At 37.5% G+C, this 23,768-nt stretch overlaps 2 protein-coding genes across 4 annotated transcripts in view; one reads left to right on the forward strand and one right to left on the reverse strand.

Annotated features, from left to right (window-relative positions):
* Window positions 1-9,343, reverse strand: part of LOC119710413 (proline-rich proteoglycan 2-like) — a 48,685-nt gene extending 39,342 nt beyond the window's left edge. Inside the window, exons 1-2 of the mRNA XM_038159413.1 lie at window positions 9,217-9,343; window positions 4,463-5,156 (exon numbers count right to left, since the gene is read on the reverse strand). Coding sequence (XP_038015341.1) covers window positions 4,463-5,156; window positions 9,217-9,343 — 821 coding nt within the window. The remainder of the gene's footprint in view (window positions 1-4,462; window positions 5,157-9,216) is intronic.
* The window catches only part of SULF2 (sulfatase 2), a 79,167-nt gene continuing 60,248 nt past the window's right edge, over window positions 4,850-23,768 (forward strand). The window contains exons 1-2 of one of the 3 annotated variants that reach the window (XM_038158605.1): window positions 4,850-4,973; window positions 17,270-17,380. The gene's annotated coding sequence lies outside the window, so the exon portion shown is untranslated. The remainder of the gene's footprint in view (window positions 4,974-17,269; window positions 17,381-23,768) is intronic. The other 2 variants (XM_038158610.1, XM_038158603.1) reach the window with 2 other exon arrangements.

Genomic DNA, 23,768 nt, shown 5'->3' on the forward strand with positions numbered 1-23,768 from the left:
CAAAAGCAGGATTCTTCATGCTGGAAGACAGTCACAGCAGCATTTTGCTTTCTCAGACTTCCAAATTAGTATACGTATTTGTCATATTAGGCTTCTGCATCTGTTTAAATGTTGCAAACATTTATGACTATTAATTATTATTTGTTCTAGAAGAGCTGTAAATAGCTTACTTAGGAACCTGTCATCATACTTATATTGTCTGAAGAAAAATCCAAACCACAACAGAATATGAAAATAATCTAAAATTTAGCTGCAATTACTATTTATAAATACATAAATTGGTGCACACATAACTTTCACATAATATGAGGTAATTTTTTTCCCCTGATGGTTACATTTTGACCTAAAAAACAAAAAAGAGCTGAAAGATATATTGTGATCACATTCCATTAACAGTTAGGCAAAGCACAGATCAGATGGGCCAGGGCTGGACTCTCAGCTCAAAGGAGCCACAGCTTTAGGAGTTGCTGAATTCAGCATGCTGAGAACTACCGAGAATGACCCCCTAAAATCAGCAACAAAAATAAATTACCCCTAACTAAATTACACACTGACAAATAATAAAGGCTCATTTGACAAATATTTAACATTGGAGCTTTCCTTCCTATACACCTTCTTCCAATATTATTAAGATAATAAATTCAGTGTTTTATGAATGCAAATAGTCTTTTCTCCATACTTGGTTAATTTTATCTCTAAACAATGATGATATCTCTTCATCGATTCACATAACATAATCGGGATCATTCATATATTCCAGTCAGCAATACTTACAATTTACATTCTTCCTTCACAGTTTGAGGAGAATAGAACAAATATAAATTGGCAGCACAAGTGTAGCAAGAGGCCCTTTAAAATCTTGTCTGACTTTGCCCCCTCTGTAGACATGATGTATTAAAAAGATGTGCTGCCAAAAGGCTCAGCTGTAGCCAGCTGTTGCCTTCATTACCTTTCTAAGATCCTAAAGTTTTGTCTGTGAACACAAATCCACCTGGGTTTTAACCTTTCTCACTGAAGAAAGCCCATTGAGTAGTCTGTTAGTCAATGGGTGCAAAAAAAAAAAATAGCAGTGCCTTTAGTAAGTGGCAGTCTTAGAAAATTAACACTAAGTAATGTTATTTTAGTGCACTGAAGGAAATTATTTGTATTATGGACACACTTGTAATTGTCTAACACCTAAATGCAAATTCCTCAAATATGGAGAGTGGTGAGCGAGACAAAGTCAGCCCCCAAATAAAAATAAATTTCTCTACAAAATGTAGGTGGCTTTTTGAATTTAAATTACTTTTGGTGTATACTTGCTCACTCCTTTTCTATAAAATTTTTAATTAAAACTTGCATGCATTAAATTTTAACATTATCAGAGAAGCCTAAAAACACTTCCAAAGCTTTTGTGCAGCTGACACATAACAATCAAATGCCTTGAATTCTACACATTGCTTCATGAGAAGTATCTTCCTATAGATTTTACATAATTTTTTCCATTTTCAAGCAAATGGAATAATGTGGGCCATGTAAGTTAAAATAAGGATTCATTTCCTCTCTCACATGTATTATCCTTTAATGATTATTTTGACTTATGTGCAACCAAAACCAATGTATAGAATATAAATGAAGTCCAGTTGAAGTTAATGACTGCCTTCTCTTCCTTGGGGCCAAGGTTCCAGCTCAGTGGTCATCAATCCCCAGGAAATGCCTGGTTCCTGCAGTCATTATTGTGCAATTGAAAGGATAGCAACCAACAGTAGAAAACATATAACCTTCTACTGAGAATGTGTAAAATACAGGCTCACATTAAGGAACTTTTTCTTCCACACCCTCAGATCAGGAGTTGAGAACAACCTGGGAGGGGAAATAAATCTGAGGCTAAAAAGAGGTTCAATAGCAAACCAGCAGGTCATAAATAAAGTCCCCCCACAAACGCCAACTGGTTTTGTTTTTCTTTCTTTTTTCTTTCTTTCTTTTTATCATTATTCACCCTGACGTGAATCCTAATTAAAATTTTACACAGTATGTGTTTTAATTAGCCGTGGCTGGAGTGGTGAAAGCTATCAATATTTAGCAGGATAATTGTACAAAATTACTTTTCAAAAATGAACAGCAGGCATGAATCCACTCAGCAGCAGGGGGTTATTCAGCCACACACTGTGCAAGATGGGGTGCCTCAGATAATGTGTGAGAGATAATAATGCACACAGGGAGGGACACATGCTGCTATATTTTGTGCTTCATTGGTTTTCTGCAAACAGCATTTGGCTCTTGTTGCACTCAGAACATCAGGGTTCACACAACCTTTCAGCTGGTTATTTTTAATCTTTATGTTGTTGATTTATTTTAACTTAAATTTGAGTTTAATAACAATACTCACAAACAAACCACTGAGACACAGCTCCATGTAAGACCTTGTTCGTATACTCTATACTTTGTAGATGCTAACAATGAACAATGTCAAGAACAGAGGTCTTCTTCCTTCCTTCCTTCCTTCCTTCCTTCCTTCCTTTTTTTGTTATCAAAAAGAGAAGAAAAAAAAATTTTTGCCCATCCTAGCAGAATACAAAACAATTAATTTCTGGTTTGCAAATCCATGGTGTAAATGTACTCACCTGTATTTTAAAATAGATTTGTAACAGTTCACTTCTCACATAATTTTCCTCTTCTTTCTTTTGCAAAAGGACCATGAAAGGGAATTTGCAGCATTTTGTGCTTGCTATTTACTTTTTGCACATAAAAAAGCCCCCAAAACCAGGAAACACCTGCAAATGTTTCCTACGTGCACCAAGGAAACATTCAGTAACATTACACAGAATGGGGTTCCCAGGCAGTTACTCACAACCAAGCAGTCTGTGGAACAAAGGCCACGGTTAGTGCTGGCACTTTTGGGGGCACAGCACTGCAGTTGGGTGTGAGCAACTCCCTCAGATTTACAGATGGGCATGGCTTCAAGGGTGCATTCAAGTCCCCAGGTTCCCATCTATTTTACTGTTTGATTAATTAAGGCACAGAGAAGAAGTTAAATAAAATCAAAGTCAACAGAAAACTCCTAAGCGACTTCTTGATGACCTCAGGGCTGTACGAGTCATCAGTCCTCATTCCTTTCCCAGCAGTTAAGCTATTCTTCATGGGGTAAAATGCTAACATTAAGCTATTGTGTTCCTGGCAGCAGTGATACTCTTTATGTAACCTCCTCGGATTGCCTATCTGTATCAAAAGAGCTGTGTGCATCACTGAAGTCCTTAAAGAACAAGAATCCAAGAAGGTCAAGACCTAAATGTCATGTTGCCCATCAGCCTGCAGGTAAGTGAGAGCAAGCTTTCTCAGTACAAGTTTTAAGTAAGTCATTTAACACTTACCCTTCACATCAAAATCAATATTGATTTAGGGCTGGGACGCAAAGATGAAAATAAATCAAAACATGTTTCAAGCATCTCCAGAGAGGAAGAATCTTCTTGGAATGTGTTTACTTCCTTAAATAACAGTTATCAAAATATAAAGTCATTGAGGAAAAACATTAAACACTTCATATGAAGTGAGTTAAAAACAAGATTGTGAAAGTACAGTATTTGACCAGTGAAAATATTGTTTAACACTTCATAATAGCTTCTTCAGTTTCTAAAGATCTCAAAGAAAAAACTTTATGAAAAAATGCACCTAAAACTGAGCAGCCCATCATAAAATTGACCATACGTCAAATCCTGAAGTCCTGCACATTGTGTCTGGTCCATACTTCAGTTTTAAACCTGTAATTTGACACCGTTCTGGTGAGATATAAGAATCTGACAGTTTCAAAAAATGAAAATAAAAAAAGACAAATTAGATCTTATGTTAACCCATTAAAGAAATGCACCTTTTTTTCCTTTACACAGCATGAATTTCAAGATTATTTTCTTAACTTTAAGTTATAGAAAGTTGAGAGAAATTTGCATCTTTTTCTTGACATGACTGCCTAAAAGTATTACTCTAGAACCTGTTTGAATAAAGCTAGTGTCTTAGTCCCTGGATTTTCTCTGCTGAATAGATAGGAAACATAGGCACCTGGTTAAAAAGCATGATCAGGGAGGTCTGTAACAAGGAAATTATTAATACAAAAAGAGAAGTAAAGCAGGAACTATCGCTCTGCTTTTGTGAAATTTTACACCTGCGCTGTAAGTATCTCCAACTACTGTTGAGACCCAAAATAAAGGACTGTGCAGACAGACTGACCTCATGTTTGTGGGAAAACCCTCCGACTGGGAACGTGAAAGGCCAAAACTCAAACTCGTTAAATAGTGAAAGAGACTTGACTCTTGGGAGAGCTTGCTTACAAGAGACGTCTAAGTCTAAACACAGACAGGTTTTAGCCCTGTTTCTCGCACTGAAACAGGATGAGACACATTTCTCCGTGCAACATTCCATGTGGAGAATTCCTGTTATTAGGTGGGAAGTGCAAAAATTTTATTAGATCGGGACTTTATCGCTTACACACCTGAGGAGGATCAGTCCCACATGCAGCTCTTGCTCCCTGGCATCCCCGATCCTCTCGCTGCCCCACCTGGCACTCCTGAAGTGGCTGTCCGGGCGAGCGCCGAGCGCGCTGTGAGGGGAGCCGAACGCTGAGGGAGAAGAGGCATCCCAGGGACAGGGCGATTCCTGGGGGGGACAAGGAGGCGGAGCTCGGCCCCAGCCCCCGAGATGCACAGGGCGAAGAGCTTCTTGCAGGAGTCGCGGGCTCCCTACAGGCTTTCCCCTCCTTGGCTGCGCTTGGGCGGGAGCCCCCGGCGAGGGGCTGGGGGAGGCGCCTCGCAACAGATGGTTCAAGCCGGCTCCTGGCGCGGCCCGCATTGGCCAGCGACGCGGGAAAGGGCGGGCGGGCGCGCCGCACTGGCGGCTCTGCGGCGGGGGCGCAGCGCCCGCAGCCCAGCTCGCTCGCCTCCCGCCGGGGTGCCGAGACCACCTCTGCAGCGGAACGTTGGTCGCCTCTGACGGCTCCAGCACCTGTGAGTGTCTCCCCGGCCAGGCTGCGAGTGGCGTCGCATCCACGCGCAGCTGGCCAGGGCCCTCGGGGCTGCTCTGGCGGTGGGGCGGGAGGCCCTGAGGGCGCGAGGCCCGGAGGGCGCGGCTGCTGCCCGCGCTCGGGGCCGGGAGCTGGAGCTGCTGCCACCTCCGGTCTAACCGGTGCGCTGGGGAAACGGGGAAAGGCTGGGCGGATTCTCCCCCGGGTGGGAGACAGAATCCATGCCGGGGGAATTTTTATCACCTGTAGGTGAGGGAAACCGCTGCTCCCTCCTCCCGCTCCCCCTTTCCCTGTATTGCAGCTTCACCGATGCAGAGCCGCTTGTAGTGGGTAATTACCGGCTTTCGGTCCTCGGCGTTCAGTGGCGAGTGGGGGACGGACTGTCAGGTGGGGAGCTGAGATGCAAGGGAAGTGACTTGTCCAAGGTCAGTCTGTGAGACAGTGGCAAATAACGTCCTGTCCTAGAAACTTCAGATTTCTAGCCTTGTGCAGGGCTGTTCAACAGCCCTGGAAGGCACCAGGCATAAATCTGGCTGTAGGACTTTTTTTCCTCAGTATTTTTTTTTTTTTTAGGTTTTTTTGGTTTTTTGGTTTTTTTTGTTTTTTTGGTTTTTTTTGCGGGGGAGGGAGGGGGGGTGTTTTTTTGTTTGTTTGGGGTTTTTTTGGTCGTTGTCGCTGGTTTGTTTTAAAATCATGTATGGCTGTTAAAGCATGCAGTGGTGCAGCATCTGTGTCATCTCCTTTGTTTTCTCCAACCTTTAGACATGTGAATGGATGCATAAGTGATTATGCTTTTCTGTGACTAATGTTAAATTTAGTAGGAAATTAATGGTAAAAATACTATGTGTTTTTTTTCAAAACTTTTACCATGGCAATAAATTGTTTTTTGTTTTTTTTTTCCCTATTAATAGTGAATGTCTTCTTATACCGTCAGAGAGTTGTTGTGAAAAGCCCTTAAATTGATTAAGTGGCAGCTGCATTCCAAAATTAATCTGCAGTGCAATAGCTTTTATTCTCAGTGCATGTAAGATATAAGGCATGGCAGGCCATGCTTTTAGAACTTATGCACTAGAGTATAATGTGGTTGAGTTCTCCAACGAATGTAACTGGAGTGTTTGTTTTGGTGCTAGCTATGTACATAGCAGTTCTCTCTCTCCTCACCAAGAATAATTTCAATGAGTTTGCACGAAGATATATTTCTTTTGAATTTCTCATTATGTTAAAGTAAAACTGACACCTATGAGCATATATTTTAGATTTAAACTATTATTAGAGTAGTCAGAGTCAATCCTTTTTATAGACTTCAACTAATCCTTGCATTTCATAAAATTTTCTACAGCAGTGAAACCGAAAAGTTAAAATGTGCTTTTCAAAAGCTAAACTGTCCTTGCTGCCATCTCAGTTTACCTTAGCTGCTCCTCTTGTTTTTTTTGGGGGTGGGGTGGGAGGGTAGGGAAATGGAACATGAGAGAAGTTAAGTGCTCAAAATGTAAGTGTAAGTAGGACAGCTTTATTTTTAATCTCTGTTAGGGAGTTAGGTGAACTCTGTACACTCTTCAACACAAATCATGGAATTGAAGGCCAGGTTTCTGGTATCACAGGGTTTCCCTAGTGTGGATATTTTGTCATTTGAATTTGGAGGGGTTTGTTGGTGTTTGTTTTAGTCTCATTCAGAAAATAGTGTTAGTCTCAAATCCTTTATTGGATTTTTTTTCCCCCTGGAGTTGGATATTTGAAAAAAAAAAAAAAAGACACTTTTAATTGTGCTTGTGTTTTGGCTATATATTATTTGATGGGCTTTTTTGTTTGGGTTTTTTTTTTTTTTTCTTCAATAGATTCCTTGCAAGCAGTCTTATTGTGGGTAATTTCTAGCTGAAAGCGTTTGTCTGCACTGCATAAACTCATTTGATTAGTTTCCCCTTTCACTACCAGCTTCTCCATCATTTCTTCTAAATGGATAGGAAAATATCTGTATGGTTTTTTTTTACCTAAGTAGCTGATATTATTTCATTAAACAAAATGTTAAGTTGTAATGGATGACGTTTTCCTCTGGCTATGTTTTATTTTTAAGAAAGTCTATGTATTTCACTATTGTGACTTCCTCTTGAGCATTTCTGTTATAAGGATCTCAGGCTGGAAGAGTTATGGTTGCTTATCTACAAATGGTAATTCAAACAGACTTAGTGATATCACATTTGCAAATATAACTGATTCATAACTGATACATAAATGAGTAAGAGCCTTCTGTGTTGTGAGAAAGAAGGTGATAGATTAAAGGAAACACTTTTGCTGTGCAATAGAAATACGTATTTTTGAGATGCTAGATTTAATATCTAATCTCGAAAAACTCTACAACTTGGTGCAAATTTGTATTTTACCTTCCCTTCAAAATGGTTTATAGAAGTAATTAATTTGAAAGCCAGATATCTCTAACTTACTTGTAGATACTTCTACATCTTCTCTACTTACTTGTAGATAGCATAAAATGCTATAAAATTGGTAAAATATTTTTAAAATAGTTGTAACTCCTCAGTGAAGCACAATCTTTTTTTCACTTTTTTCCTCTTAACATACTTCCTTCAGCCATCTGAAGATGTTGTCTTACTGTGAAATTTAGAATTGAGTGAAAGTAAGATCAAGAACTTCTACAAACGCATCAAAGAATCTTGGTTAAAAATTTCAGTGAGATTGTACTTCTGCGTAGACTACTCCATGCCTTTGCCCATTTTCATGAAGAGTAGATAAAACCTGCCTTTTTAGTTGTCTCTTGGGGTATTCTTGACAGAATATGTTCTCGTTTTTTATCAGTATGCTGGGTCAGTTTCTCAGGCTGGAGTGGACATAATAGAGAATGACATATAGGCTTACGTATAAAATGGATGTTCCGGTCTGCTCACATTTTTGAGAATATCTTGGGTTTAATCTAGCACAAACCATGATTTAATTTGAAACCTGACAAGATTAATGAGTGAGATTTACTTTGTCTTTTTTTGTTTGTTTGGGTATTTTGTGTGTGTGTTTTTTTGTTGTTGGTTTTTTGGTTTTGTTTTGGTTTTTTTTGGTGTTGTTTGGGAGTTTTTCCGTTCTTTTTGTTTGTTTGTTTTCCTGTTGCCCCCCACTTCCTATTTATATGAATTTCTTATACACTTGGATTTTTGTTTAACTTTTGGAAATTGTCTGAATTTCTCCATGTAGTTTTTTGCTGGTTAACTGCTTCTCTGCTGCCTGTCCCTATGACCCTTCCTCACCCTTCACTTAAATGGTGTGTGGGAAGAAATTCTGAAATGATAGTACAAGTTCAACAAAGGAGAATTTCAGCTAAGCAAAAGAGGATTCATTTTCACCTCTATAAAAAAAGCTGGAGACTGGTATACATACTTAATATGTGTATTGGTGAATTCCTTTCTTTCAGGCACCGCTGTTGAATTGGAATTTGTCCTGCTTTTGTTAGGCAAGTAGTCCAGCACTTCACTCTAGAAAAATGGTGTAGTTTCCATTTGCTCCTCTTGTAATATTCTTGAAAATTTTGAGACTGTCTTTTAGTTTTTAACAGTTTTCGTTCACTTGTTAAGTCCTTTTCCATCAGATGGCTAACTGTAATACTAAGTTAGGTGTTTAATTGGTGAATGCATTAACCATGACTTTAGGGAAAGGCTTAATCTAGTTTCAGATAATCCTAGTGATTTTTAGTCTTCCTGTCTCTAGCAGAGTAAGGATTTGTGGTTTCATGATGGAGTACTAACATTGCTAGATCATAGAATGATCATAAAAGCTTCAACAGTGTGATGCATTTAGAGTAGCTTATTACCTAGAACAATTTATAAGCATATTTTATAGCTTCTGCATCAATGTTCTAAAGCATGACTGAGTACTATATTTCAGTCAGTGCCATTTCTCATTAAAGGTACAGCTGAAGTTACTGTGCTATCAAACAATAAAACTAAACTGTGAGTTCATCCTGCTTTTATCTTGTAATATGGCTGTACTTTGCAAAGAACCAGACAGCCTTGATAGTTAGTAATTTTCAAAACTACAAAAATAATTTTCAGATACCTTGAAATTTTTTTGCCAGTTTTAGTAAGAATGAAGATGTTGCAATTAAAAGAACAGTTCTATTAAATTTAAAAAAAAAGATTAAGAATTACTGGAAATTTTAACTTTTAACTAAAAAATATTCTGTGACTGCTGTGGTGGATAAAGGTAAGTTAGTCCCTTGATTTAATTACATGTGTGAAAAAATTTAATGGCGACTATGTAGTAAGGAAGTTTTGTATCAGAAGCCGAGAAGCTATTAACACTAAATTTGAGCTCTTGATTTACATGTTTGTGTATGCTAAGCAGCTTCATCCTCATCGCCTAGTGTGTAGTTAGATACTATTCTGCATTACTAAATAAATACACTTTAGGCAGTCTCTTAGAGCAAGATGGTTGGCACTGAGCACCTGACATCCATGGGAAACCACTGTTGCAAAGTGGTTTTGATTTAAAACAAACCTAAACCAAGGTCAGAATTTTCCAGTATGCTGATTATCCTTGTAGACATGTGTGCATAGCAACAAAAATTGAAATATCTTGTTGGCGCTGGTGTGTAGCACATATGTCGCTAATCCTAATGAATGCAGTGTAGTTATGTGGTGTTGTATTAAACGAATTTTTCAGTTGTGCTTTTGAATTAAAAAAAATCCCCAAATCAAACCTGAAAGAAAATTTGAAAGCATCATAGAATAAGGACAATTAAATGTCTTTCAAACCTCTGCTCTCTGTTTTTAAGAAACCTACTCTGGATTTATCTCAGTGACTCAGTTAATTTGACTCTTGATCACAGTCTTAATTTATATTTACTGCTGAGAAAAGTCTCACAATTAGCAGATCAGGATTTTAAAACACTGAACCACAATATGCCAGTTTTTATACTCTTGATTTTCTTCTATTTCCTATCCCTTTCTTATATGCTGTGAGAAAATGAACTGTCTAGTTTTGATTTATTTTGCACGACACAAACTAAGCTTATTAAGTTCAAGTCAATTAAAATGAAATGTTTGAGTGTCTGTCAGTTTCCCAGAAATTTGTATTTTGTAATCCTGCTCTTCACAATTCTGAAGAAATGTTTTCAGTAGAGGAATCAATCAGAAGAAATGAATCATCATCTGCGCGGAGATGGTGGGGGGGGGGAAGGCAAAAATAATGTCCTCTATAAACTCATATACCTTGATGTGAATTCCTGCTACCTCTAGAAAGGTTATAACCTAGAATAGACTCTGATACTGCAGAACAGTATTCAAATTGTTTATTGTATTCACCTTCTGTACTTTGCTGACACAGAAGGGAAGATCATCAGCTGCAGAAGTAGCTTCCTTTGAATCTTTGGTCCCAGATTCTGTTCCTGTTTTACAGTAGCCTTAGGGAGAGTGTCTGATTCCCTTGGTTAAATGTGTTTCCAGTGTTGCCCTGTGTTCTGAAGGAAATAGTCCAAGTTTACTTTTTTCTATTATATTGTCACTAAAGAAAAAACTGTTATACTTGTTCTGTGTTATCTTCTTTCTTTTGTTAGCATGTATTCTGTAGAAACCAGTAATAGAAAAGTTAGTGTACTTCAAGTGGAAACCTCTGCAGAAGATGTCAACTATTCTCTGTGGTTGGAGCCTTAAATGGAGTTCCAAGGTGAAATTATGTACTGCAGATAGGAACTTGTTTTATTTCTAAAGTAGGATTTAATAACAGTATTACAGTAATCCTATTCATGGTGCGTAAGTTGCAGAAAATGCAAGGCTGAGCTAAAAATCACTAAAAGTACAATGCAGTTCACTGAAAATTCTTCTGATCTGTCAGACTTCTACTTGAGTACCTTGATTTTTCTTTCCTTCTTTAGAAAAACTTGTGTGACAATTTCGAAGTAGTTAGGCTCTTCAAATGACAGAAAAGTTGAGAGAAAGCATGCCACAGTAGCCTTTTCCTAGCTATGTTCATGTTTACATAGTTGAGGGGCACATTAATGTCCATTTCTACCTTACTAAATAGAACAAGGATGTTGCAAAATAAGGTTTCAAGACCTTATTTTGCAGTGGGTTTATAAGCAATATTATCATGCGTGTACTGAAGGTGGTGAAAACATATTTTGAGCAATGGAGTACCTCAGTTTGTATCAGCAGAAATTGGAAAATAACTTGGCGTGTATTTTATTGGTCTACTTAAAAATACCTGTTTAAGAATCTCAGAAGTAAAGATAGTACTGGGCCACTGCAGATAAGTAATGTCCTGGCCTAATCCAGTATTCTTATTCTCACACCAAGGCAGTTACAGAGACCTACCAAGCTCATTGTTTTATCTCTTATTGCAGCTGATAATAGGCACTTCAGCATGTAACAAGAATACAGATGTAAAGAGGTATGATACTGAGAAGTCTCCATGGCTCAGCAAGTTCTGCAATTTGTACTGGGTTTACATGTTGCAATTAGTAACCATTGATGGAATTTCTTTGCCTATAAAAGTATGTTTTCACTGAATTGAACCGGTATTACTGTTTTAACAATTTATGTTTGGATTGCACCTTTCACAAAGATTCTTGAAGCTTTCTTCTGGGTAGTAGTTTGCATTTTTGAGCTCTTTGTTGAGTATGGATCAGTAACGTGATATGAAGAAAAGGGAACTAACTTGAAGATATGTGCATAACTATATTAGAATAAGATTGTTTGGGGAAAAAAAGACAGCTGAAAAAGAGAGGAAATGGTTAGCAAAATGGCAGGTTGAAAGATGACATTTCCAATGAAAGAAAACAATGAGGCTCTGTGACTGACTTAGATTTAAAAAAACAGAAAGACTTGTTAATTTAAAGCTGTATTCTAAATCCCATGTAAACTTTGTATTCAGAAGCAGCAGCATTTAGAATTGCTTATCTGATGACCTCTGAATGTGTTTGGTATGTTGTGAAGGTTACTGTGTTTAAGTTGGAATGTGGTAAGGATTTCTTTGACTCTTGGTAGGCACAGAGTTGAGGCACTTAATAAACTAATTTCCCAGGAAGCCTTTTATGGGTTGATTTACTACTGTATTGTAAAAAGATGTCTCAGGAGTGTAATAACATTTAGCTGACTATAAATTTTAGATGTTACTGAACATTCCACATCATCTGTTGGAGGATGGGGGGAGAACAAATTCCAAACAATGACACTAAAGCATATGGTGTGGAAATCATATTGTACTGGGGGATTGTAGCAGTGAGAGGGTTTAGATGGTGGAAGCTGCTACCTATTTCCCAATAAGCATCTCCTGTGAAAAAGCTGCCTAGGTAGGCATTCAGGCAAAGCAGTCTAGTCCACACACCACACTCACCACAGCTAGCTCAGCAAAGAGAGGCAGAAGGGCCTTTTGTATGATAAGTTCCAGCTAAGGCTTATTCCAGCACGCTGAAAGGGAATCAGGGACAAAAGACCTGGCCATGTGTCGTGCACAAGGTTAAGTAGGGGTCAGTGGCCAATGATCTGAGGGCATGGGGGTGGCATGAAGGGCAGGGCAAAGGGCATTGGCCTACAGGGAAGACAGGGCTGGCCACCAGGGATATCACAACCAATGAGGAAACAGGGAAAGGAGAAACCACGAGACTTAAGAACATACAGGGAAGGTAAATTGGGGTGGATCGCAGCATTGCAAGGTTCCATGGGGAAGTCTTTCAGCCTAGGTTGTGACTCTGGTACATTCTTCCAGGGCAAGGCCCTGGGGATTTCCCTGAGGAAAGGGAAAGGATTCCACGGGGGTTTATTTGTTTGGTGGTTCTTCTGATGTCTAAATGGTATTATGTTTTACATCATCTGCTCTAGAAGCCCTGTGCTGCAGAAATTGTACCTTCATGTGATTATGAAGCTAGACTGAATAGTATGACGGAATGAAATTTTTTTGGTTTCTTTTTCAGTTCTGATCTTGATGCAAGTTTTGGCAAGAGAACTCATGAGACACATTTCTATAGCTCTGGATGAAGTGAAGAAAAGCATTAGGTTTATTAGTTACTAATGCAGGTGCTAGATGTCTCTCTGAATTCTAGGAGAGCTACACACTTGTAATAAAAATTTTACTGCAGAGAATTAAAGGTTTTGAAGTGCTTGCTTAAATCTATTTATTGTTTTGTTCTGTCTAATCCTGTTTCGAGGCCTTAAGATCAATCTACTTAAAAAAAGTAAATTGACCCAACTGCTTTGAAACACATTATATAGGATTCTTGATAATTCATGCATTCTTTCAAAATCCTCTTCTTTAGGGCAGACTGATGCATATCTGTGGGGTACAAACAGGTTCTAAATGTTTGTTTTGTATTACCAATTCTTGAACCATTTGGGCTATTGGGCTTCTCATGTTAGAGCTGCTGAGGTATGTTGTTCGTAAGAGACTGTATTGAGACAAAATACTTATATATGTTATTTAGGTGCTGATCAAACTCATTAAAACCTAATTTTTTGGGTTTTTTCTTAACCCACATGACTTTTTTTTTACGCTTGTGTCTTGACTACTTTCTTGCCAACCCTGTTTTGGAAGAAAACCTTTGATGTTTAATATTCAGTATTTGTGCATGTATATGAACACTTAGATTCAGAACCATTTAAGTTGTATGCATGTGTGTGTAGATGCTGTATTTTGATTCATCAAAATAATGTGACATCAGTTAAAAGTGGTATGAATCATGACAGACGTGGTGCCCTGGTAGCTAAGATACGTCAGCACGCTGATAAGTTACGTGCTTTCCTGCTGTGAGAACTGGTTGCTGTATTTGATTCTTTAGCCGAATACAAACTAAATTAAATCTGCAGTGACCTGTATTGTGCTATAGCTAATGACCCAGTTAACCTCTGGTTAATTTTCTGTCTCTTGGTGTCCTGGGAACAGGGACATGTTTATTTCAGTAACCACAAACCTTTAGAAATGTGCCACTGGCATTTATCATTCCAGAGCTCTGTGTTTTAACAGAAATTAGCTAATGGGCCATGGGGGTCTGCAGAAGTTGTAGAATGCCAATGAGGAGCTTTCTTTCACTTTTCTTCCCCCCTGATTTACATGACTAAGCTTTTAGCTTTTCTTGATTTTGTTTTTGTTTCTTGAGTATTGATCTGTCTCCTGTGGAGGAAACAAACTATTTGCTTAAAGTGCAGGAGGACATTAGTGCTGGCAGCTTCCCATGAACTCCCCTCTTTTTCATGCTTTAAATTAAGCTAGAACCAGTACAGATATTGGTAGGGAAGTTTGCAATTGATGCTATTCTAGTATTGAATGGAAGTGTTATGCAAATAAATCTGAATATAACCATAAAATAATAATGAAGATCTTGTCTAAGGGCAGATCTGAGTACCACTTTTCTGATGTAAATGGGATTCTCTGGCACCTGGGTGGGCTCATCCATGAAGTATATGTTCTTTTTAAGGAAGTAAAGTTATACAACGATCAGGTAAAAAATGTTATTCCCACCCTTTCATAGTAGCAGTTCATACTGTCCATGTTACAGATCTGTTCAGTAATGCATAATCCCAAACAACCTGAGCATTTTCTGACTATTAGAGCATCAAGCACTTACAGGGTGAAGCCTTGATAAACAGCTGTTCTAGTGCCAATCCTTTCTGTGCTGTCTGTTCCTTGAAGTTTTTAGCACACATTTCCTTTGGAGATAAAATCCTTACTTATTTTTTGTTTTGCCTGTGGCAGCAACAAGAACAGCTAGAAGCAACTTCTTGAATGCTCTGCAAAAAGCAGACCAACACTCCTAGGGCAATCCTGAGTCCTTTGTTGTCCATGTAGAGAGATGGGTTTTGCAGGGGAATGTGGAATTTTGGGCTGTTACAGGACACTTGTCCAGTCACTTGATGATCATATGTTACAAATATGAAATGTCTAGAGGGATGGGAGAAATTCCACTAACAGATTCTTGGGAACTTGCTCTGTTTAGTCAGGTGGCTTAGAGCACCACACCAAATAAGCAGTGTCTTTGCTCAGTGTATGCCATGGGTATGTTTTGCAATTTTGCTTGAGATCATCTCCCTGCTCCAACTGGGAAGAACTGGCATACCCTTTTATCTGTCTTCATTTCCTTGTTACCTGTAAAACACATTGAACATAATAGAAACATGCCTGAGACAGGACTGCACAAGCGGTGTGGCTTGCTGTGAAACCACTGCCATCCAGATGGGATTTTGCATATATTCTACCAGGTGGTTAAACTGGTTTTTTTTCCCTCTATTTTAAGGGCATGTATGTAAAACATTCACCACATTGAATCCTACTGGGCACTGCAGCCCTTCTCCTTTTCATAAAGGTGAAAAAAAGAAGAGTGAATCTCTAGAAATAATACTAAGTTGTGGTTTGTTATGTTGTTACAATGTGGCTTTGTGCCTAAACTTAAACGATGAAAATATGTCCCGTATTTTCCTGGAATTTTTGTTTTGATTTTGGTTTGTTTTTTTTTTTTTTTTTTTTCTTGTGGCAGCAGAAGATGTACAATATCAGCCTCTGTCTTGCTTTGGTTTTCTTGAAAATTAAGTTGAAACAAAAGGAATTTGAAGTTGTGAGATATTAAATCCCTCTCTCATAACTGACTGGAGTGTCTTGAAAATGAGAACTTTTCTGTCAGTCATCTGAGAGTACAGGGAGTTCTATGTATAAAGGCAGTTAGTGTTCCACAGCTTAGTGCCCGGTCTTTTCTTTTTATGAGCTTATTCTGTCAGGGTCTGTTAGTTTTGGTATTGTTAGCTGTTTAATAGGATTTCAGACTTGGTGGTGGTCTCCATGGGTCCTTTCCGTATATCAACTCCAAGTATTCCTACTGCTAGAGGAAAAAACCAACTGTGACTGAGAAATTATTTATTATTATTATTATTATTATTATTATTATTATTATTATTATTATTATTATTATTATTATTAAATTTATAAGGGAATTGCTTCTCTTGGTTAGTGGTTGAAAATAACCAGATTGCAAACTTTTTAAAGAGCTTGGGAGTATACTTTTCATGTATTTCAAATCCTAAGCTCAGTGATATTCCTTGTGATTAAAAAGAAATCAATGAGAGAAGTTATCCCTGTATAGATATATCTGATGTTTCATTCATAGTTTGTACAAATGTGCAGTTGCTGCTTATGAGCCAAGAACAACTTTTTTAGATCGAAGGCTGAACCTTAATTCCTTCAAGACCGGGTAAGAAAAACGTACTGTGTTCTGGGTAATGTTCTCATGTGGTATGTGTTCAGGTTAAGTTTTGTGAGTAAAAGTAATTTTGCCCTCTTGTTGATGGGGCAGTCTGATGTCATGCATTCATTTATCACAAGTAATTTCTGAGAACCTCACAATGCAATGAACTGTGATTAACTTTTTTTAGGTGAAAGTAGGGAAGCATGAGAACGACAGAAAAAGGAAAATGTTAAAGCATTTCTGAAATAGTATTTCAGAAAGAAACTTCAGAAATTCTCTTTGCCGAATATGACTCTCATTGCATGTGCATTTGCAAAAAGGGAAAAGATTTTTTAAAATGTTTTGAATTATCATCAAAGATTTCATATACTACTTGATGAATATCATAATAAATAATATCTCTATCTGTTTATAGAAAAGAAATTACCTCTGTGATGGTCCTAATTTGAATTACTTAACTGAACGTGTGAGAGATTCCACTCCTGTTTGATTTCTTTCTTCAGTGCACTTTGACACTTTCAGGAAGGTTAATTGCCAGTGCCTACATTGTGGGCACTTGAGGACGCTTTAGATACTACCTCTGTTTGTCTCAAAGGACTGAAAATACTTTGCATAAATATTCTGTAATATAGGAATGGTATGAAGAAGCTTATCTCCTATATTTGTGCTTGAAAATAGTTCTGTTTGAAGTGTAAACACTAATGGAAAAAACAGTGTTATTGTGAGGTTAGATTTGTATTTAAAAGGCAAATATGTAAAAAAAAAAGTTGAGTTTTGATCTTTTAAACATGACTGTAAGTTGTGTGTTAATGACATTCATGAATCTAGTTGTTTAGCCTAATGGATATAATTTCAAAAACCTTCCTCTCAAAAGTTAAAATGTAAATTGCCATGCAGCTTTAGGGGTAAGGACTACAGGAAATTAGTGCTGGCAAACAGTACTGATTCCATTACTATACCCAAGATTTGAATACATACTTAATGTATTCAAATCCATCCTGTTATGGTTTTCTTTTTAAACAATATACCTAAAAACTCTGAAACAAAGTACCAAGCTTTTAATTATCTGCCTCTTTTTCTCTTTTCTCCTCCTTGTGCTCCCTAACTGTTGTGAGAAGGACAACGATTCATCTGCCAAATAGTTTTCAACAGAGTGCAGAATTCAAGTAACTTCTGTCAATCCACTTTTCTTCCAGGAAGAGTTTAACAAGACATAGTGATCTCCCCAGGTACTGCAGATGTTTAAGACTGAAAAAAAACCTCTTCCCTTATTACCACAGTGTAAACCAAATGCAATGCTAATGTCTTTTTGAGAATGTTTATAGAAAGAATATACCGTGGCTGTGTTGAATTTTATTGAATTAATTTTTGTTGTATCTTGAATATATGTAGAATAATTTGGATTTTTTTTAACAATCAAGCTGTCTTGATGCCTGCAAATGTCACTCTTCTATAACACCCAACTGGCCGAGTAAAACTCTGCAGTTGGAAAGTTTTCTGTATGGAAAAATATTCTTGATTTGGGAGATAGGAAGACAGGTAGCTGTTAAATCCATGAGTTTAATAGCAAATTGAATCTACTTATGCCAGGACAAGAACAGAATATGGCATTAATTTGGAGTCAAGTGACTTCAGTACATTTGCACTGGGATAATTCAATAGGAAGAGAAAAGGCATTTACTTTTGCCTCTTTAGACTATTTCTCTTTGAAGATGTCTTGTTTACATTAGAAGTTTGCAGAGACTAACCATGTGAAGGAAAGATCCCAGTTTGTCAGCTTGGGGGAAGGGGAGTTTTTTTATGCAGAAAGAAAAAGCTTTAGTTCATTTTGTGGGTCTGACATGTTGCCTATCCCCAGATACAGTTCTGAAAGAAAAGTGGCTATCGGTCATGCATTTGTTATTAGAGATTGAAAAGTGGAGAAGGAGGCAAGTGTGTGAGGTTAAAAGAAGGTAGCAGAGATTGGAATAGGATATTTCTTCTGAAAGACATGAGAGAAGGTACATCTCTGCACATTTTGTGCCTTAGAGGGAATAATAGAAGGAGTCATCAGAACTATGAGCAGATATGAATATGAAGCTGAGCATTTCCCCAGCTTGAGAGTAAGATACAGTACATGACATTAATAAGAAATACTGCAGTGCTAAATAAGATATGAGTGTAAGGTGTATACTTCTTAACTGACTCATCTGCTATGACAGTTCACAACAGTAGGAAGTTTGTCAGATGTATGGCACAAAAAAAAATTCAAAATGAGTTTGACGGTAATGCTGAAGTCATTAGATGCAAACTTCATCTGCAGGTGTAAATTGATAATTTCTAGAAATGGAGAATGATGGATGTTACCTGGGTAAGTTGGCATGCTCTGGCTTAACATGTATTACCAGGGTGGTAAAGGATTTCACCTTTCTCTGTTTACTTCTGCCTGTACATTTATGGAGTGTTGTAGATGAGTTCTGAGGATAACATACAACAGCAGAGTTCACTATAGACTAATTAAAAATGTGTAGTGTTTCAGAAATTCTTCAGTGGGTGCTTGGAAGTTGAATGATAATATATGCATTGCTAGCCACAGCAAGTTTTGCTTTTCAGTTTATCTTTCATTTAGTAATCTTGTCTGTTAAAAACAGCACTGTGTCTAGAGAGAAAGGATCAGTTAAAGATGACTGGGACAAATTGCACCGTCTGGGACACTTGTAGAGGTGAATTTATTTGATTATTTAACCAGGTGCACATTAGTTATGCAAGAATTATGGTTACTACTGTGCTTGAGGGCAGTCATTTGAATGAAATATAGTACTTATATCAATAGCAGGAATAGCAAATTATGTCCAGGATCTTTAGTCTCATTCAGTACAACACTGAACCCAGGGAGGGGTTTCTAGTCTTAAAGTAATCTGCAATAGTGCTCTGGTGAACTCCAGGTTAGGAGTAAGTTAAATCCAGTGTATATATTTGTCTACTGATGTAACAAGCAAGTTAGCCACTCACATCTTTTTTCATGGATTTCTGACCTTGTTGAAGTCGAACCATTCATCTGACCTTTCATCATCCATAAAAGGGGAAATACGATTTGGTCCAAAGCTGACATTTATAACACATTTTTAATGGGTTTTGATGCACGTGAGAAGACAAAGTATTCTAGTACAGTGTGACGTTCTACTGGGAAAATTGAATGGGTTGTACTGTGCATAGTTAAAAGCACACACAGGTTGTAGGCTCTCTTAATGTTTTTATGTCCATTGGACAGAGATGAATGGGGCCAATGTGCTTCAGAAAAATGATTAATGAGACTAGGGTGTGATACTTTAGGCCAGAAAGATGCTTGGCTTTGGAAGGGAAGTGGAAATCACTGGCACAAGGAGCTTGATGGTTTTCATGAAGTGGATTGAAAGTATGAGGAGATAACAACAGTAAAAACAGAGGGATTGAACTTCATAGGGCTATGGATCAATGTAAGCTGTACTAAGCAAAACACTGGAGTATGATTTGTGAAGCATCCCTAATACTGGCAAGGGGATGAACTGAATAATAATCTAATATGTGACACAGTTCATGGTTATACCCCTCACTTTGGTCTGTCTGTAGAGCTGAATAGAGATTAATGATAAATAGTTTTTCTTTTTGCTTTATTTTTGTGCCCATGAGCTTTGCTAACATGTTTTAATAAAAAGCTGAAGTTGATCTTACGCGCTGTCTCAGGCTTTAAGCCTGAGTGTTTATGCTGCCTTCTAATACTACCTCAGAGGTGGCATTCCTGGGAATTATTAGATATAATAATATCTAATTATTATTAATAATAATAAATATTCTGAGAACATCTATGTAAAGGTGTAGGCCTCTTTGAAGAAGTGTGTAACCTCTATATTTGCTAATTTTAGGTGGATTTTTCCCTTTTGAGGGATCTGAGTAACTTCATAAAGCACTATGAAGCTACAATTAATTGTCAAAGCCTTACTGGTGAAGTCCACTGCTCCAGAACATAAAAATGAACTGTTTATTACCTGTAATATCATTATTTGTTTCCTTGAACAGTAATTGATGTCAATTATAGATGATGTCTATAAACTTGATATTGTGTTGTTTATCTGGTAAGGACCTTGAGAGTGTGATCTTCTAAGTTGCTACAGTAGTATAGATTCCATCTGTAGTGCAAGAATTGTCTAGGGACATAAATTACAGCAATTAAAATTACCTAGAGGAGAGAGAATGATGCATTATTAATTGGCATAGTCATTAAAGGGCTCAAAAGAACCTAAAAGAGATACAACGTCAATACTCAAGCACTAAAAGTGACAGGCAGTGTTCAAAGACCAGTGATTGTATTCAAAGCCTAAGGCCATTAAGACACAGGCAATTACATGGAATTTTATGACTATGGATTAAGATCACTCCAAAATACTAACCATATGTTAAAATGGAAATTTTTAAAGAATGGTGCTGTTCAGATGCCTACTCTGGGGACTGAAATAGTAGTGCAATTAATTTCAACCAAAAGAATGTGTTGCACTTTATTTTAAAGAAATTGGAAACAACCGAGAATTGTAAGGAAATCCCATCTGTAATTTGGTGAATTTAGGCAGAAAATTAACATTTTTCAGCATTAAATATAATAATCTGAGCTCATATAAAGAAGAATAAATCCTGGTACACTGAAGAATGAAGATTTAATTAGGAGTCTCTTTATACCTCAGAAACAAAGTCGTGCCTGTGCCATGCTGAGAAATACAGCAGTGTGAGTAAGAGGCTTATGGCAATGTTGCTGTATGTCAGCTACTTAATTTTTCATAAAACTTATTGTCAATGAGTTTGTGATTTACCTACCTCAGCTAATTTGCCTTATTGGAATAATGCTTGTTTGGTAAAACAGTTCATTTACAGTGCTGTAAATGAGGAAAAAATGGGGAAAGGATCTGTTTTTCTTGAGAGAACAGTTTTAATAATTGATTTGTGAAGCAAAGTAGGCTTCAAATACTGGAGGTGTTAGGACAGTAGTTTGCTTGTTTTCACAACTAATGGGACAATGTATGTCTGCTGAGTGGAGAGTTAAAACTCCAAAGCAAACATCTCAAATTTTCTTCATCTAAGGGAACCTTGGGAATTTTTGGCTTTTAAAAACTTGCCAATAGTTTCCTCTTCTACTTGCTAAGAATTCAAATTTCTAATTAGTCTCACTGTCTACTCTGAAATTTAAACACTGAATGTGATTAGCTTTGCTGAACAGATGTCGAATTGAATGGCCTCTGTTGATTCAGAGAATCTGAGTAGTGTCAGAGTTCAGTTACTATGCTTTCAGGAAGGCCTCCTGTTGCCAAAATGAGCTTTCTTTTTTCTATTTCCAATTTCTATGCCAGAGTCTGCATCAGCATGCAACTGGACTTAAGAAAAGCATGTATGTATAGCCACTGAAAGAGGAATACAAGTGTACAGCTACATCTGCTGTAAGCCACCCATGCACTACTTGCTCTGCTAGCAAATTGAAGGGGGCTCCGTGTTTGCCTGTATTAGACAGGTACCTTTTTGCCTTAGTGAATATTTTTGACCAGTTAGTCCTTCTGGATACCAAGAAGCACATATGCTATGACTCTTGTCAGCTTATATGGTCTGCTTAGCCATTGAGCAATGGTTAAAATCTAGCATGTAACCTCAGAGATAGCAAGAGCAAGGCTGCCTTTACCTCTGTGTTCAGTGTAGTAAGAGTTTGCTTGTTCCAAGTTTAATGATTCAGTACTATCACTCTGAAATGGCTTTATTATATCCAGCACTTTATTATTTTAGCTTTAGATACTTTGCTGTTACATCCTCAAAACTGCATTGGTTTGAATTAACTGTTTGGTAGTCAGAGTGGATATCATATGATGCAGTGTGCTTTAGTATTGATTTTGCTCTCTTGGAATGTTTCTGTGATTCAGTGCGTGATGCCAACCAGAAATTGTGGAATTCAAGATCGCTGGGGTCTAAGTAATTAACAAACTTTAATTATTCCATTTCTGTCTTCCATTAATTTTGCTGCTTCTCTTTTCACACTGTTAGGCTGTGTGACCAACTCATTGCCCAGAGCTGTAATCATGTCAATCATTAGAATTGAATCAGAATGGTGAATATTCGTTTCAAGTCTTATAGGCAAATAAGTTTGGCTTGTGTTTTCAAACACTGATGTCAAAAACCAGAAATATATGCCCACAAACTCAACTGTGTTCTACTCTGTTCCTTTGGCTCAGATTTCCTGCAATGCAATGTAAAATAAAATCAACTGCATGAAACCCAAGCAACCAAATGCTTCATTACTTAAACACTAACATTTTATACAAAATAGTAGTCCAAATGAAACTGGTTTTACTGGAATTTACTGCTGCTGATTGGTGTGAGCACTGAGCATTTTGCTTTAATTTACTCAAATTATGAAATATAACAGGGGAATAATGGTGTTGTTTTTACAGTGTAGTTATATTCCACAGCATCTGACTTTGGCACTACTTTGCCACATAGTATCAGAAAAGTAGGTGTTGTCTCCTTCTGGGTCTGTTTTTTTTCGATAGTGGGGAACTGAAAATTGTGCATAACATGAATTGGTAGGATTATTTGGATGAAGACACTTGTATTTTAAAAATGAAATATATAAAATGTGCTGTAGTGATTAGTGAGAAACATTTGTATTATTGTTATTCTTTTTTAACTGGGGTGGGGACAGAATAAGGAAAACTTATAGATAAATTTGTCTTCAGTCAGTATTTGGTGAGCAGTAACCTTTTCATCAGGTTGCTTATGGCTGGGAAACCAGTTACTTCCCTGCCATTTCATCAAAACTCCTGCACTGGAGTTGGTCGCAGCAACTACGAGCTAGTCTAAGTGTCCAGACAAAGTAAAAGATCTCATTAAATGGTTGGATTGAAGTAAGGTTGAGAGGTGATGTTAAACTTTTGTGATGCCTGTCAGAAGGGTTGAGTATTGCAGATATGAAGCACACCTTGTTTCCGTCTGAGTAAATAGGAGGCCCTACTGCTCAGAATTGCTGTAAATAATGATAAGACTAAGGAAGAAAGAGATATCAGCTAAGATCTTCATACTATAAAAGATAGGTCTCATTTCATGTTATTTGAAACCACAATTTAATGATAACAATTATAGGGTACCATCTTACAGTTCTTTTGACAAACCACAGGACATAGAGCACACATTAATATTACAGAAGAAACAGGGATTACCTCCTGTAATTGCATTGCTTGCTGTCCCTTATTTTGTAAGAACTTTAGAATGTGCTAGTTTCACTTTGAGCTTTTTCTGACAGTTTGACATTGTTGAATTTTGAGAAAGACTATACTGTTGTTTCCTAGGAAAAGGAAAAAAAGCCTTTAGGAAGAAAAAAATCATTTTCTTGTGTGTGTCTGTGTGTGTTAAGAACTGTTCTCGCGTGGAGCAGGGACTCAGCTTGGCTGAGGATGTTGTGGGACTGGTCTTTCTGATTTAACAATCTTACTCCGGCACAAAAGCAAAAAGCAGTGTTGGTTATATGATCCATGCTTTCATTTGTTTTTGGCCAGTTAGTTTTTTTTTGCATATGCTGTCCTTAGGAGTGAACTCAGCAAAACAGAGTTCAGAAGGCCTTTCCCCCGGTAT

Source organism: Motacilla alba, chromosome 20 (assembly GCF_015832195.1).
Source record: "Motacilla alba alba isolate MOTALB_02 chromosome 20, Motacilla_alba_V1.0_pri, whole genome shotgun sequence".
NCBI lineage: Eukaryota > Metazoa > Chordata > Aves > Passeriformes > Motacillidae > Motacilla > Motacilla alba.